Source organism: Anomaloglossus baeobatrachus, chromosome 4 (genome assembly GCF_048569485.1).
Source record: "Anomaloglossus baeobatrachus isolate aAnoBae1 chromosome 4, aAnoBae1.hap1, whole genome shotgun sequence".
In the NCBI taxonomy this organism is placed as follows: domain Eukaryota; kingdom Metazoa; phylum Chordata; class Amphibia; order Anura; family Aromobatidae; genus Anomaloglossus; species Anomaloglossus baeobatrachus.
Window position 1 is genome coordinate 635,619,518 of NC_134356.1, and position 18,125 is coordinate 635,637,642.

Consider the following 18,125-nt stretch of genomic DNA (forward strand, 5'->3'; position numbering starts at 1 on the left):
CTTGGAGATGGGTATACAACTCTAATTAAATTAAAGAAATAGCTTTTCAGTACACTGTTACCTCCCCGTTCTGCTCGTACACAGCCGTCTGCACATCTAGGTCCCTGGTGTCACTCGAGGTCCAGCCTTGAGCCTGTGGGTAGAGGACGTCACTAGATCACTCAGGACATAGTGGAGAAAGCTCCACAAAAATGTTATACATTTCACTTCATCATCTTCAAACCTGGATGAGACTCTTCAAGTCCAAACGGAAGTTAAAATCCCCAAATAAGAAAAATGGTGCATTGTCGTCATCTTTTAACCTGTGAACATGAAAGAAAAGAACATAAAGCCATAAAAGAAGGTAGAAATATGCAAAAGTCCAGAAAACAGAGGATGATCTTCATCTTCCACATTCTTATTTCTTCATATCAAGCATCTTCTTATATTTGTGGTTAAATATCATTTTAAGGAAAATTACTGAATTTTTTTTTTTGTTTTACTGAATTGGGCATTGACTGGTACCTTGTTAGCACGTGGTATAAAGCTCTTCTACGATTGGCGCTGTACACAGATGGGGAGCAGTCTCCAGACACCAGGTTTGATGCATCATGGAAGAGGTGAAGGTTCACAAGATCGAACGTCCTTAAATATAGAAGACAATCGAGTGTTAATTCTCCAAAAAATGAAAAATAATGAATATCAAGGGAAAATGTCAAAGCTTATTGCCAAAGCGAAAAGAAAATGGGCAATGTATTTATTTGAAGTGGCCACGGTGTCAGAGAAACGTGCAGGATACATGGTTGACATCAGGAAGTTGTTCAGAATTGAAAAAACATGGCTTCTTCATTCTAGATACAGCACATCGGTGGTATTCGGTATGACACTATTTTTGGAAACAGGATGAGTATTTTTTTTTCAAATTATGAACAATCCCTTTAAATATGGGCTATTAAAGGGAATTTGTCAGCAGGTATTAGCTACCTCATCTGAGAGCGGCACGATGTAGGAAGAGATCCTGAATCCAATTATGTATCACTTAGATTACTGGCTGCAGCCATTCTGACAGAATCAGAGGTTTTAGATTTAGCCTTGTAACAGAGCGAAGAAAGCTACCCCCGCCCCACACCAGACTCTCTATAGAGAATGTACATTGACAGTGAGGTGTCAATCAGAGGAGGGGGCATGCCAGACTGACATGCACATGACTTTGTAGTCCCAGCAATGATAAGGGTCCTGCTGCTTAAACAAATATAGCAAATAAACAACAGATGGGACTGTGACAAAACAGGCATCCCTGAATTCTCTGTATTAACCCTTGCAGCATGCTGGCTTTAACTTACATAGCAAAAACCTGCTGACAGATTCCCTTTAAAGTCTGTTTTTACAGAATTGACAAGATGGCTGTTCTTGGCAGGTGCGGACAGACTATTGGTGCAACCGGCTGCCCATTTCTACCTCCAACGCAGGTGGAATTGTGCCATATGAGGAGTTATTGGACTGTGGAGGGTCCATATACTATCCTTGCACAGGGGCCTTCTCCTGTTTGTGTCCACCAGTACATAAAGGTCTGTCATGGTTATTGAAACCAATGGGAGTTATATAAAACTTCTAGAAATGTTGGCTGGGAGGTCAAATAGTTTAACTTATATATTCAATGAGTCAATAGATGCTAATTAGGCAAGGTCTGCTATTCAGGACCCTTGGCTATGAACCAGAGCAAAGACTGTGACTATAAAGAGGGTCTCGTGCTCTGGATGACCCTGCACTATAGATATTTATATTTTGAGCCCATTGATTTGACCTGAAAAAAGTGTGCAATGTTTAACTGGCAGCGCTGGGGGACATCCAACCCAGTGAGCGTTGGGGTCTTATGAGCATGATGAAGAATACCAGTTATAGGTTGTTGGGGACCCTATAGAGATTGCACAATGCAGATAAGCCAGATAACATAGCTATACGGATATACTATATATATATATATATATATATATATATACATATCCCCGTCTTATTAGCTATGAGCACAGACTCGTACATTACAGCAAGCCACAAGTCTGCAGTCGATCAAGCTCGGGGAAGTATTGGGATCAAGGGTTGCTCATTATTGGAGATATGAGTCTAATGCAAACAAATTTATCATTGTGATTGTCAAACTACAGAACAATTGCCGTGCGCTCACCCTTCGACCAAGGAAGACTTGGCGGCTATCGCCTGCACGTGTAACACCAGCATGTGCCACAGTCATCTGCACAAAGTTATTAGACGACCAAGGAGTACTCACTGGTCATTCACTAGCCATCTTGTCCTCATGAAGCCCTTGCGTGTCCATGCAAACTGTGGGAAACAAACAATATACCGGAGTTGACTTGTTTGGAGAACCCATTTTTATATGGATTATGTTAAGTTAATAGCGTCCACCATGATGGACTGTTAGCAGCTACAGCCGGTATATTTGACTCTGGAGGACTTGACTCATTTATTCAATAAACAATATGCAATACTTAATTTCTCCTGCGGGGGGTGCTGCAGGAGGACTGAATACTTGATGCTGGAATTAGATGGTTTCACAAGTCTAGGGGGCACTTTGCACACTACGACATCACAAGCCGATGCTTGCGCTGCCGAGCGCGATAGTCCCCGCCCCCGTCGCAGCTGCGATATCTTGTGATAGCTGGCGTAGCGAATATTATCGCTACGCCAGCTTCACATGCACTCACCTGTCCTGCGATGTCACTCTGGCCGGCGACCCGCCTCCTTCCTAAGGGGGCAGGTCGTGTGGAGTCACAGCGACGTCACACGGCAGGCGGCCAATAGAAGCGGAGGGGCGGAGATGAGCGGGACGTAAATATCCCGGCCACCTCTGTCCTTCTGCATTGCAGCCGGGACGCAGGTAAGGAGATGTTCCTTGCTCCTACGGCTTCACACACAGCGATGTGCGCTGCCGCAGGAACAAGGAACAACATCGTACCGTCGCTGCTGCGAAATTATGGAAATGTCGGACACTACACCGATGATACGATAACGACGCTTTTGCGCTTGTTAATCGTATCCAAGAAGATTTACACACTACGATATCGATAGCGACGCCGGATGTGCGTCACTTTGACCCCACAGACATCGCACGTGCGATGTCGTAGTGTGCAAAGTACCCCTAGCTTTCATGGTGTGAGTAAAGATCTCGATCTCTGTGTCACAAGTGGGGTTTTGCAGGCATCACCGACTGTCATGGCTGTGTCAAGATCTGTGGAAATGTCAGATTCTTGCAGTCTGTCTCCTAATGTCTCTGATGTCTGTGACTCAGATACCGAACCACACATTTGTAGTTCATAGGCAGGCTTGCAACAGTTAATCTCTGATGGACTGCTTTTTAATCTCCTTTAGTCGTATGCTATGGGAGAGCCAGTCACATTCACTCCCCTCCTATATATACTGCCTGAACACTTCCATTAATGCCAGCTATAGTTTATAGTCTGGTGAGGTGGTGTGATCCAGACTTACTGGTGGTTGTAGTGCTTTATTGCTGTGAGCGGTTGTGGTGTTAACCCTTGTTGTCCTTTTGTTGCTGCCATCCTGCTCTTGGTTTTCTCCTTAGTTTCTTACAGTGTGTTCCCGTGACTTGTGCATTGTGTGTGAGTTTCTGTTTTCCCCTGTCTGCCTAAATCTGTGTTGCCATCACACTCCTGCCTCTTCTTTCCCTGGGCAGGGTACACAGATTAGCCCTAGTTAGCAGAATAGTCAGGAATCTCCACCATTAGGGGTAACCCCGAGGTTAGGGATAGCCTAGGGTCCCCTAGTGTGAGGGACAGTACAGAAGCATCCTGTCCCTTGCTATCCTGCAGTCACATCGTGATAATCTGGACCCTCTGTGGTTCATCACACTCCTGCCTCTTCCTTCCCTGGGTGGGGGGAACAGATGAGCTCTGGTCAGGAGAATAGCTAGGCTCGGAATTCAGGCATCTCCACCATTAGGGGTAACGCTGAGGACAGGGATAGACTAGGGTCCCCTAGCTTGACGGACAGTATAGGTGGCCCTTGTCCCTCGCTATCCTGAAGTCACATCGTGACAGTTTGGACTGTTTGTGGTTCTCCTAACCCAAACTCATCAGGTTTGGAGGTAGGTACCCTATAAGTCAATTACCAAGCCTTGTACAATGACTAGGCATTTTAGACAAACCAGTCTACCTTCCAAATAGAAAAGCGTTGGACACTGACCTAAAGGGTACCTACCTCCAATAAGTGTCACTACAGAGAGTCATCTTCTTTCTGGAGGACAGCTAATTTGCATATTGAATTCTGTACTAAAACAACCAAGGCTAGGGCAATAAAGTGAATTTTTGCCCCCGGTGAAGGACACAGGAGGTAGGTTGAGATATTTTTCGGATGCTGGAGAGAGGCACAATTTTCTGTAAAGTCTAAGAGAAAGGAAAATGTGAAATAAGGTCTTCTATAGTCTTCCCCTCTAAAAAAGGGAAATAATAAAATACTAGTGTGAAACTAAGCTGTACACTACAATGAAAACCACTGAATACTGAGTCATCCTCGTCCTTCACAACCGGGCAATCCTATAATAAGTGCTCACCGAAAAAAAGAGCAAAGTCACAGAGCGAGCGTCACCCCTCCTGGGGGAAATCCTGCCGCCCCATAATAAAAACAGCTTTGGTATTAACATAGATTTCATCATCGTGGGACTGTGAACCCGGCAGCTCAGCAGCGGGAAATTAAAGGGGATGTCTGGGATCAGAAAAACATGGCTGCTTCATTCCAAAAACAGTGCCGCAGCAGTCTTCAGATTGTGCCTGCTCAGCACCACTGAAGTGAACGGGGCAGAGCGGCAATACTACAACCTGGGGAAAGGCTTTGTTTTTGGAAGAAAACAGCCATGTTTTTCTAATCTCAAACAACGCCCCGGAAACGTTCTTAGAATTTGGCCACTTGTTATGAACGTACCTCCAGCCAGAAGTCTTGTGGGAATCTCTCCTTGTGAACAGTGGGACAATCCTCAAGTGACCCCATCCACATTGTACTGCCCGAGACGGAGACAAAACTCTTTTCTGGGGGATAAAAAGAGACCATTACTGACTAGATATCCATGGAGGAACTCAGATAGGCCAGCCTCACTTTATAGCAGATAGCCTGAATGCCGGCCAGTGGAGATCCAAGTGTAGACTGGAGGAAAAACGGGTTTAAAAACCGCGCTAGGAAACCACGAGCAAGGATGTAAATGAATATTTTTCTTTTATTTAGATAATTCCAACGCGTTTCGGAGACCCATCTGTCTCCTTCCTCAGGGAAAAAGAAAAATAGAATGCTCGTGGTTTCCTAGCGCGGTTTTTAAACCCGTTTTTCCTCCAGTCTACACTTTGATATCCTTTGCTCATACACGGGGCCGCTGCTGAACCACTAAAGCACTCATCCACGTTCTCTAAGGGGTTGTGACTGGCACAACCCAGCCAGGTGAGTGTGTTTTAACCCTTTTTCCCTCTGCCCTGTAAATCGGGTAAGACCCTATTGCGCCTTTTCTCTCCTACTACGGCCAGTGGAGATGCCACTCCATCCACTGCACACTATAGGTCTGGAGTGGTCAAACGTTCAGTACACACTCAACTTTTTTGTAGGTTAAGTGATCTAACAGGGGGTCGATGGTGTATGGTGTGTGTTAGTCCAGGGGGTCTGGTGTGTATTAGTTTAGTAGACCTGGTGTGTGGTGTATATTAGTCCAGAGGGTTTGGGTTTACGAGACCTGGTGTGTGGTGTTTATTAGTCCAGGGGGTCTGGTGTGTTGTATTAGTCCAGGGGGTCTGGTGTGTTGTATTAGTCCAGGGGGTCTGGTGTGTTGTATTAGTCCAGGGGGTCTGGTGTGTTGTATTAGTCCAGGGGGTTTGGTGTGTATTAGTTTAGGAGACCCGGTGTGTGGTGTTTATTAGTCCAGGAGGTCTGGAGTATATTAGTTTAGGAGACCTGATGTGTGGTGTTTATTAGTCTAGAGAGTTTGGAGTGTATTAGTTTAGGACACCTGGTTTGTGGTGTTTTTTAGTCCAGGGGGTCTGGTGTGTTGTATTAGTCCTGGGCTTTGGTGTTTATTAGTTTAGGAGACCTGGTGTCTGGTGTATATTAGTCCAGGGGGTCTGGTATGTATTAGTTTAGGAGACCTAGTGTGTGATGTTTATTTAGTCCAGGGGGTCTAGTGTGTATTAGTTTAGGAGACCTGGTGTATGGTGTATATTAGTCCAGGGGATCTGGTGTGTATTAGTTTAGGAGACCTAGTGTATGGTGTGTATTAGTCCAGGGGGTCTGGTGTATATTAGCATAGGAGACCTGGTGTGTGGCACTTCTACCGAATTTCTAGTTACCAGGGTGCTCAGGTAGGTTTCCAAACATATACAGTAGTAATATATACAAGGCACTGCCGAATTCAGTAGTGCCTTGTATATATTAGTACTGTGGTATATATTAGACCAGGGCTTTGGTGTGTATTAGCTTAGAGGACCTGGTGTGTGGTATGTATTAGTCCAGGGGGTCTGGTGTATATTAGCTTAGAAGACCTAGTGTGTGGTGTGTATTAGTCCAGGAGACCTGGTGTGTGGTGTGTATTAGTCCATTGGATTTGGTGAGAATTAGTCCAGGGGGTTTGGTGTATATTAGCTTAGAAGACCTGGCGTGTGGTGTGTATTAGTCCAGGGGGTCTGGTGTATATTAGCTTAGAAGACCTGGTGTGTATTAGTCCAGGGGATTTGGTGTATATTAGCTTAGAAGACCTAGTGTGTGACGTGTATTAGTCCAGGGGGTTTGGTGTGGATTAGTCCAGGAGACCTGGTGTGTGGTGTGTATTAGTCCAGGGGGTCTAGTGTGTGGTCTATATTAGTTTAGCGTTCTTGGTTTGTCCCATCTGTAATAAAGACTGAATGATGGAGCAGTCTCTTTAGGACAGTCTGGCCATGATCTGTGTAGTCAGCGGACACACCAGGGCTCGTATTCCTTCCTCCATGACTGTGCCGTCCTTTGCCCCCGCCGCACTCTATAAAGTGGTCGTCCCGCTCTAGAAATCCATCTTTCTTACCCTGGAAATCATAGATCCGAGCGTTGTGCAGGCAGCTGTGTATGAAGTAGACGGACGCCAGGGCCTGCCGAACCAACAGAGAGAAATGGTTAATATGGTAACAGGTGGGGTAGGGGTTAATAAAGTGAGCGTCCATGGGTTCCTAGCACTCTTTGCTATGGACAAGAGCCTAGGTGAGCTCACCAACCCCCAGCCGGCCCTAGGGGGCACCCCGGACCCTCCCACCCTCGCGGCTCCACTCGGCTGATTAATTGGGAGCTGGCGATCAATAAGAGGCAGAAAATTAAAACTATTTTTAAGAGATTAAGTCGTTTAACAGCTGTCTGGAGCGATGTCAGAGAGGGATACCACAGAGACCGGAGGGGGCGAGCCGGCGGAGGAGGGGGCGAGCTGGACCAGAGGCAGCGCGCAGAATGCCAATGATGCCAGCCCGTCCAATCTGCCCTATGGATACAGTACAGATGTAGCAGAGCTGAACTGGTTCCTTTAGACCAGCCTGCATTAAATGCTGTCAAGTTCACCCGCAGTCCTATGTAAAATTGTATATTGAGACATATAATGACAGACAGTGAAATCTCATCTTCTCGATGGCAGCACCGGAGGACCATAGATGACATATCCCATGGCTCCGGGGCCTGTAGAAAGCGATTGCCTAGAATGGCGGGGTTTATAGGACGAGCCCCTCGCAGGTAACACAGGGGTTAACAGAGTGGTGCCGAGATCCGCAGACATGTCCATAAATCAGAGTCTCGCACGAGAGAGTCGCAAAAATATAGAGGAGCAAATAATGGCCTATCAAAAGAGCGTTAATAACCGGGAGTGAGAAGAAAGAGACAGGGCTGCCTGGGGAGAGAAAGGAGCAGACTGGTGATGGAGAGACTGGTGACTGCCGGCTCAATGAGAGCGGAGAGACCGCCGACGAGACAGAGAGGGAGAGGTCTACTGCAGAGGAGACCGCTGACGAGACAGAGAGGGAGCAGTCTACTGCAGAAGAGACAGCCGACGGGACGGAGAGAGCAGTCTACTGCAGAAGAGACAGCCGACGGGACAGAGAGGGAGCAGTCTACTGCAGAAGAGACAGCCGACGGGACAGAGAGAGCAGTCTACTGCAGAAGAGACAGCCGACGGGACAGAGAGAGCAGTCTACTGCAGAAGAGACAGCCGACGGGACAGAGAGAGCAGTCTACTGCAGAAGAGACAGCCGACGGGACAGAGAGAGCAGTCTACTGCAGAAGAGACAGCCGACGGGACAGAGAGAGCAGTCTACTGCAGAAGAGACAGCCGACGGGACAGAGAGAGCAGTCTACTATAGAAGAGACCATCGACGAGACAGAGAGGGAGAGGTCTACTGCAGAAGAGACAGACGACGGGACAGAGAGGGAGCTGTCTACTGCAGAAGAGACCGACGATGGGACGGAGAGAGCAGTCTACTGCAGAAGAGACAGCCGACGGGACAGAGAGAGCAGTCTACTGCAGAAGAGACAGCCGACGGGACAGAGAGAGCAGTCTATTATAGAAGAGACCATCGACGAGACGGAGAGAGCAGTCTACTGTAGAAGAGACAGACGACGGGACAGAGAGGGAGCAGTCTACTGCAGAAGAGACTGACGATGGGACAGAGAGAGCAGTCTACTATAGAAGAGACAGCCGACAGGACAGAGAGGGAGCTGTCTACTGCAGAAGAGACTGACAACGGGACGGAGAAAGCAGTCTACTATAGAAGAGACCCCCGAGGAGACGGAGAGGGAGCAGTCTACTGCAGAAGAGATAGCCGACGAGACTGAGAAAGTGAAAGCAGTCTACTGCAGAAGAGACAGCCGACGGGACAGAGAGAGAGCAGTCTACTGCAGAAGAGACAGACGACGGGACAGAGAGAGAGCAGCCTATAGAAGAGACAGACGACGGGACGGAGAGAGCAGTCTACTGCAGAAGAGACCGACGACGGGATGGAGAGAGCAGTCTACTGCAGAAGAGACCGCTAACGAGACAGAGAGGGAGCAGTCTACTGCAGAAGAGACAGCCGATGAGACTGAGAAAGCAGTCTACTGCAGAAGAGACAGCCGACGGGACAGAGAGAGCAGTCTACTATAGAAGAGACCATCGACGAGACGGAGAGAGCAGTCTACTGTAGAAGAGACAGCTGACAAGACGGAGAGAGCAGTCTACTGTAGAAGAGACAGCTGACAAGACAGAGAGAGCAGTCTACTGTAGAAGAGACAGCCGACGGGACAGAGAGAGCAGTCTACTGTAGAAGAGACAGCCGACGGGACAGAGAGAGCAGTCTACTGCAGAAGAGACAGCCGACGGGACAGAGAGAGCAGTCTACTATAGAAGAGACCATCGACGAGACGGAGAGAGCAGTCTACTGTAGAAGAGACAGACGACGGGACAGAGAGGGAGCAGTCTACTGCAGAAGAGACCGACGATGGGACGGAGAGAGCAGTCTACTATAGAAGAGACAGCCGACAGGACAGAGAGGGAGCTGTCTACTGCAGAAGAGACCGACGACGGGACGGAAAAAGCAGTCTACTATAGAAGAGACCCCCGAGGAGACGGAGAGGGAGCAGTCTACTGCAGAAGAGACAGCCGACGAGACTGAGAAAGCAGTCTACTGCAGAAGAGACAGCCGACGGGACAGAGAGAGAGCCGTCTACTGCAGAAGAGACAGACGACGGGACGGAGAGAGCAGTCTACTGCAGAAGAGACCGACGACGGGACGGAGAGAGCAGTCTACTGCAGAGGAGACCGCTAACGAGACAGAGAGGGAGCAGTCTACTGCAGAAGAGACAGCCGACGAGACTGAGAAAGCAGTCTACTGCAGAAGAGACAGCCGACGGGACAGAGAGAGCAGTCTACTATAGAAGAGACCATCGACGAGATGGAGAGAGCAGTCTACTGTAGAAGAGACAGCTGACAAGACGGAGAGAGCAGTCTACTGTAGAAGAGACAGCTGACAAGACGGAGAGAGCAGTCTACTGTAGAAGAGACAGCTGACGAGACGGAGAGAGCAGTCTACTGCAGGAGAGACCGACAACAGGACGGAGAGAGCAGTCTACTGTAGAAGAGACAGCTGACGAGACGGAGAGAGCAGTCTACTGCAGAAGAGACAGACGACGGGACGGAGTGGGAGCAGTCTACTATAGAAGAGACAGACGACGGGACGGAGTGGGAGCAGTCTACTATAGAAGAGACAGACGACGGGACAGAGAGTGCAGACTACTGCAGAAGACACAGACGACGGGACGGAGAGAGCGGTCCACTATAGAAATGACGACAGGACGGAGAAAGCAGTCTATTATAGAAGAGACAGCTGACGGGACATAAAGAGCAGTCTACTGCAGAAGAGACAGCTGACAGAAAGGAAAAAGAGCAGTCCACTATAGAAGAGACAGCTGACAGGAAGGAGAGAGCAGTCTACTATAGAAGAGACAGCTGACAGGAAGGAGAGAGCAGTCTACTATAGAAGAGACAGCTGACAGGAAGGAGAGAGCAGTCTACTATAGGAGAAACAGACGACGAGACGGAGAGAGCAGTCTACTATAGAAGAGACAGCTGACCCAGGGTACATCCTGGACAAATGCAACAATAGTTTTTATGATCCTTATTTTTTCCTCTTGACTAATAGTCGACTGAGTCAGAACCTCCCCCATAAATTTATGACATCTATTGACAGAAAGTTATTGTTGACTGAAATTGAATGTCACATACTGTCCGTATGGGTCTGTTCTTGGGTGTATCACCTTACCCACTTCTAAATTAGGGCACACGGTGTTCTTTTAGTGCGAGTGGAGGGCCTGTATAGGGCTCAAGTCGACGAGGAACGGGGGCGTCAGCAAACTTTAGGACGCCGACCCCTGTATGACAGGAAGGGTGAGGAGTAGAGTGCATTAATTCTCACCTTTCTTCTCATTATTTATTTTAATATGTGTACCGTGTTTGTGGCATATATGTAATAAAAATTGTTTTTAGGTAATTTCGAGTTTTGGTTTCTGGTTTAATATAATTACCTTGATATCGTTTTCGGTGTTTGGTCTATATCACATACCAGCCCAGCACAAACAAGAGCTCCAGAAGAGGCGAGCTCCCTGCTATACTGTGTATATATATATATATATATATATATATATATATATATATATATATATATATATATATATATATATATATAGTGCTGGCCAAAAGTATTGGCACCCCTGCAATTCTGTCAGATAATACTCGGTTTCTTCCTGAAAATTATTGCAATCACAAATTCTTTGGTATTCTTATCTTCATTATTGTTGCTTGCAATGAAAAACCACAAAAGAGAATGAAACAAAAATCAAATCATTGATCATTTCACACAGAACTCCAAAAATGGGCCAGACAAAAGCATTGGCACCCTTAGCCTAATACTTGGTTGCACAACCTTTAGCCAAAATAACTGTGAACAACCGCTTCCGGTAACCATCAATGAGTTTCTTACAATGCTCTGCTGGAATTTTAGACCATTCTTCTTTGGCAAACTGCTCCAGGTCCCTGAGATTTGGAGGGCGCCTTCTCCAAACTGCCATTTTGAGATCTCTCCACAGGTGTTCTATGGGGTTCAGGTCTGGACTCATTGCTGGCCACTTTAGTAGTCTCCAGTGCTTTCTCTCAAACCATTTTCTAGTGCTTTTTGAAGTGTGTTTTGGGTCATTGTCCTGCTGGAAGACCCATGACCTCTGAGAGAGACCCAGCTTTCTCACAGTGGGCCCTACATTATGCTGCAAAATTTGTTGGTAGTCTTCAGACTTCATAATGCCATGCACACGGTCAAGCAGTCCAGTGCCAGATGCAGCAAAGCAACCCCAAAACATCAGGGAACCTCCGCCATGTTTGACTGTAGGGACCGTGTTCTTTTCTTTGAATGCCTCTTCTTTTTTCCTGTAAACTCTATGTTGATGGCTTTTCCCAAAAAGCTCTACTTTTGTTTCATCTGACCAGAAAACATTCTTCCAAAATGTTTTAGGCTTTCTCAGGTAAGTTTTTGCAAACTCCAGCCTGGCTTTTTATGTCTTGGGGTAAGAAGTGGGGTCTTCCTGGGTATCCTACCATACAGTACCTTTTCATTCAGACGCCGACGGATAGTACGGGTTGACACTGTTGTACCCTCGGACTGCAGGGCAGCTTGAACTTGTTTGGATGTTAGTCGAGGTTCTTTATCCACCATCCGCACAATCTTGTGTTGAAATCTCTCCTCAATTTTTCTTTTCCTTGCACATCTAGGGAGGTTAGCCACAGTGCCATGGGCTTTAAACCTCTTGATGACACTGCGCACCGTAGACACAGGAACTTTCAGGTCTTTGGAGATGGACTTGTAGCCTTGAGATTGCTCATGCTTCCTCACAGTTCTTTGGTCTTCTTTCTTTTCTCCATGCTCAATGTGGTGCACACAAGGACACAGACAGAGGTTTAGTCAACTTTAATCCATGTCAACTGGCTGCAAGTGTGATCTAGTTATTGCCAACACCTGTTAGGTGCCACAGGTAAGTTACAGGTGCTATTACACAAATTACAGAAGCATCGCATGATCTTTCAAACAGTGCCAATACTTTTGTCCACCCCCTTTTTATGTTTGGTGTGGAATTATATCCAATTTGGCTTTATGACAATTTTTTTTTTTTCATTGAAAACAAATTAAATGAAGATAATAATACCAAAGAATTTGTGATTGCAATCATTTTCAAGAAGAAACTGAGTATTATCTGACAGAATTGCAGGGGTGTCAATACTTTTGGCCAGCACTGTATATATACTGTGTGTGTATATATATATATATATATACCCACTCTGCATCGCGGAAGTGAATAGGGGGTGATAAATTCTACGTCTAGGTCCAAAATACGACAATTCTAGACAATCATGCACCAGTAACCTATTACATCTTAGAGGCCTAAGGGATAAAATTGATCCTTAAGGAGAATGCCAAGTTGGCACTCAACAGGGAAGGAGAACGGCAATCACACAAGGTGGAGGAGGCGCCGGACCGAGAGCAGCGACACCCATCAGACCGGACCTCTCCCTAGGTGAGTATTATGAAGGTGTTTTTACATTATACACAGCAGCCTGGGCTCTTATATACAGTATTCTGGATGCTGTATATAAGGTCTCACTGGTGGTGGCCGCAGCTCATAAGGGAAAATCCTGGTGACAGGTGATGACTTAAGATCTAAGGCCAAACCAGAATCTCCATTTGCACACAGCTGTCTACAAATGGTGCGGATATGTCCTGTGTGTGCACAGATATTGTCAGAGATTACAATGCCATTAATAGTGGAGGGTGAAATAAGTATCTAATACGTCACCAATTTTCTAATTAAATAATTGACATGAATTTCTCACCAGATGACTGTAACAACCCATCCAATCCACACAGACAAAGAAATCAAATCAGAGATGTCCGTAAATTATAAGTAGTAATGAGAAATGACACAAGGAGCCCGTACTGAACAGTGTCTGTAATATAATCTACTTATTTCTATGAAAGGGGTGTTCCACCTTTTTTTTGGGACCAACACACTACATCAATAGGACATGATCACTAATATAGTATCAAGATGACATGGCGCTGCACATCACTGATCCCCTCCCTACTTCGCTAGGTTATTATATGGAAGTGTTGTTTTTAAATTTGTAATATGTTTTAACACAATTGTATAACACATGGTAACACCTTGAGGCATCATACGGAGTACCCCAATGGCTTCCGGATAAAAAATGGCTCTCGGTACTTCTGTTTGTTTGCTTCATCTGCCATTTTGTTCATGTTTAAAATAGGACGCTTGTTGGCCAAAACGTTGCTATTATGATGCATTTTGGATGACTAAGGGAATTGAATTATCTCTCAAGACGCCTCCTGTATGGAGAAACTAGTAGCATGCGTAGCTCAGGTGTGATTTGGGCCCATTCTTCCACACAAACACTCTTCACATCCAGTAGGTCCCATAGGCTCCTTCTATGAACTCTGAGCTTTACTTCTTTCCATAACTCTTCTATTGGATTTAGGTCCGTGATCGGCCACTCTAGCAGCTTTATTTTCTCTCTCTGAAACCAGTTAAGAGTTTCCTTGGCTTTGTGTTTGGGATCATTGTATTGCTGAAATGACTACCCTCGTTTCATCTTCATCATCCTGGTAGATGGCAGCAGAATTTTATTAACAATGTCACGATACATTTGTCCATTCATTCTTCCTTCAATCATATGAAGTTTGCCAGTGCTGTATGCTGAAAAACAGCCCCACATCATGATGTTCCCACCTCCAAACTTCACTGTTGGTATGGTGTTTTGCGATGACATGCGCTACCTTTTGGCCTCCAAACATGGTGTGTATTATAGAATCCAAAGAGTTCAATTTTGGTCTCATCTTGTCCAGACCATATTCTCCCAGTATTTCACAGGCTTGTCTAAATGTTGTTGAGGAAACTTTAAACATCTTTGAACATGATTTTTACTCAGTCTGGTGTAGTGAGCGTGCATACAGACCATGGAGGTTGAGTGCACTACTTATTGTTTTCTATGAAACAATTGTACCTGCTGATTCCAGGTTTTTCTGTAGGTCTCCTCAGGTGTTCCTTGGCTCTTGGACAACTCTTCTGATAATTCTTTTCACTCCTCTGTCTGAAATCTTGCGGAGAGCATCTTGTAGTGCCTTGTTTATCATGAAATTATGTTCTTTCCACTTCCGTATTATGGCTCTCGTGCTCACTGGAACCTACAGTAGCTTAGAAATTCTTCTGTAATCAATTTCATCAGCACGTTTTGCAACAATAGGATTGCAAAGGTCTTGAGACAACTCACTGGTTTTACCAATCATGAGATGTTTCTTGTGTGGCACCTTTGCAATGAGACACCTTTTTATAAGGCTATCAGTTGAACCAGCTGATATTTTTCACTAAGTGGCAGGGTTGCTTTCTAATTAATGATAGATTTCAGCTGTGTCATGACTTTCCATGGCTTTTTGCATTTCCTTGCTCATGTCTTCAATGCTTTTCGCACATACTTTATGGACATCTATGGTTTGATTTCTTTGCCTGTGTGGATCGGATGGGTTTCAACTGACATCTGGTGAGAAATTGTCAGTAGCACCTTTAGAAATATATTTGGTGACGTGTTCAATACTTATTTCACCCGCTATATGTTTTCTATAAATTGGGGTGCTTGCTATAATGTTTTGCTTTGGTGGATCCAAGGAAGCGTGGTCTGATCTTGCCCCCTTCATACAGTCCATGTATTTGACATGCAGCTCTTTACACCTATACCCCATGTACCATACATACATGTACAGCTCTAGGAGCGCACTATAATTACCAGCATTATCAGTGTATGTATAACAATAGACGTCACCTGTTTTTATAACTGCGCATTCTTAGCAATCCACACCATAAATACGGCCCTATCTGTCCATATCTCGCTCGCAGTGTTTACACACGCACCTCGTACTCCGCACACCTCTTTATTTCCCTCCCTCACAGTATTTATCACCTCGCTGACACAATCAATACTTTTAATCTAGAGCTAAATTTATTAACTATGGAAGACAGGAGGGGAGATAAATGTGACCCCTGCCTCTTGCTCTCAGATACCACAACTTCACTAACTTAAAGGGGTCACGAAGTTTCTATGACAGGTCATTAACTGCCATAGCTCACCTTCTCTGTACGGGAGGACCATAGTGTAGGTTTTATGTTTCTAGTTTTCCAGAAATATACAAATCTAGAAACATAAAAAATTACCAAGTATAGTTCCTGATACAGACCCAAGTGCTTATCTCGGTTACCCCAGATTAGGGCACGCTTGTTAACAAGACAAAAGCAAGCTACCATCTCCACCACCACCACCTACAGACCTGGTCCCGGAGATCAAGCAAACTCCAACATTCTTGGGCTTGCAACAATCAAATCAGAGTGCAGCTGTATATTTGTTATGTTATATTCTATGTTCAGTTTGCACCTGTTCACACTTGTCTGTTAGGAACTGCCATCAGTTTTCTTATTTAAGCTTACAGGGTCATGCCTTCTGACTGAGCACTAATTTTCCATTAGGTTCCTGACCACCCATAAAACTGTGGGCTGTTCAGCCTGGATTGAGACATTTAAGTAAGGACCCAGCAAAGAGAGATACGTCTTGACGCTGGCTGCTGGGCTCACATAAACCTGGCCTTTTTTATGTGCTAAGTGTATCATTTTTTTAATTTATTTCCTTAGCAGTAATGCATGTCCAAATTCCTATATACAATGTTTGCATACCTTAGCACCAATCAGAGTGCAGCTGTATATTTGTTAGAGTAGATTTCATGTTCAGTTTGCACTTATTCACACTTGTCTGTTAGGAAGTGCCATCAAGTTTCTTATTTTGCAACTATCAAGGTCCTACACATATCCAGTGTTGAGGCCACTGCAGGGTTAAATGCTTTTTTTCCCACATGTGGGCACATAAAATAACCATAATTTATTCCAAATTTGAATTCAAGTCCTTGTTATAGTGTTCGGCTTAAATGGTTGGGTTTCGATAAATGTCTAATGTCACCATAAACCAGGGGTGTCCAATTCACAGAATTCTTGTGGCCCAGGATGGCTGTTAATCAGCCCAAGATAGATTTACGGGCCGACAGATTTCCGGGCAGACAGACACCCACATGGACGAACTCCTGGGGAAACAGACTCCCAGGCGGACGGACTCCCGGGGGCACGGACTCCCGGGGGCACGGATTCCCGGGGGCACGGACTCCCAGGCGGACGGACTCCCGGGCGGACGGACTCCCGAGGGGAACAGACTCCCGAGGGGAACAGACTCCCGGGGGAACGGACTCCCGGGGGCACGGACTCCCGGGAGCACGGACTCCCGGGGGGCACGGACACCCGGGGGGGCACGGACACCCGGGGGGGCACGGACACCCGGGGGGCACGGACACCCGGGGGGCACGGACTCCGGGGGGCACGGACTCCCGGGGGGCACGGACTCCCGGGGAGCACGGACACCCGGGGGGGCACGGACACCCGGGGGGGGGCACGGACACCCGGGGGGCACGGACTCCGGGGCGGGCAGACTCCGGGGCGGGCAGACTCCGGGGCGGGCAGACTCCGGGGCGGGCAGACTCCGGGGCGGGCAGACTCCGGGGCGGGCAGACTCCGGGGCGGACAGACTCCGGGGCGGACAGACTCCCGGGCGGACAGACTCCCGGGCGGACAGACTCCCGGGCGGACAGACTCCCAGGCGGACAGACTCCAAGGCGGACAGACTCCAAGGCGGACAGACTCCCAGGCGGACAGACTCCCAGGCGGACAGACTCCCAGGCGGACAGACTCCCGAGCGGACAGACTCCTGGGCGGACCGATTGCCGGGCTAGTCAGACAGACTTCCGGACGAACAGATTCCTGGGCAGACCGATTCCCAGGCTAGTGAGCTTGCAGGTGAGGATCGCTAGTCCCACAGCTGCACTAAAACAACATGATGGGAAGGTACGACAGACAGGGAAAACAACAAAGGATAAGGTCCAACTTCACAGCTGCATTCACACACCAGTACTGCAGCCTACACCATTTGAAACAACAAAAGGCTCAGCAGCGCCTTCCACCTCCAGGCCAAGCTTCAAAATGGATTCAGAATATCCAGCACCCTCTACTGGGAGATGTGACCATATACAGGGGAAGGGAGGGGTCACCAACCGGAAGTGCCTGAAGTCAGAAGCTGCTGGAAAAAAATAACTGACATTAACCCTAGAAGCACCAAAAGAAAGGAAAATACATTTAATATGAGGAGTCTCAAATGGCAATGATAGACTCTGGCCCAGATCCTGTCACAAGTCTCTAAATGTAATTGGCCGTGACACTCTCTCAGCTCTGCTGCATTCTAAAAATTACTGAATACTAAGGCCGGTCACATGCAGAATAGGGACTGGTGTGTGGCCATGCGGGCAGATGGAGAAGTGCTGAGAGTGGGTGAGGTCAGGAGGGGAGCGGCGTCCCCCGACTCAGCGCACGTTTGCTTATTTATGAGGGGCCTGTGTCTTTCCAGAGCAACTCATTGATTTTTCTTATAACTTAAACAATGATCTCATTAATATCTCTGA

General features: G+C 46.7%; 1 protein-coding gene across 4 annotated transcripts in view; it reads right to left on the reverse strand.

Moving 5' to 3' along the window:
- The window catches only part of LOC142301974 (inositol polyphosphate-5-phosphatase A-like), a 62,749-nt gene that overhangs the window by 6,732 nt on the left and 37,892 nt on the right, over positions 1 to 18,125 (reverse strand). For all 4 annotated transcript variants that reach the window (XM_075343038.1, XM_075343037.1, XM_075343039.1 and 1 more), the window contains 6 exons: positions 7,040 to 7,103; positions 4,930 to 5,033; positions 2,264 to 2,316; positions 505 to 624; positions 224 to 302; positions 62 to 133 (listed from right to left, as the gene is read on the reverse strand). In XM_075343038.1, coding sequence (XP_075199153.1) covers positions 62 to 133; positions 224 to 302; positions 505 to 624; positions 2,264 to 2,316; positions 4,930 to 5,033; positions 7,040 to 7,103 — 492 coding nt within the window. The remainder of the gene's footprint in view (positions 1 to 61; positions 134 to 223; positions 303 to 504; positions 625 to 2,263; positions 2,317 to 4,929; positions 5,034 to 7,039; positions 7,104 to 18,125) is intronic.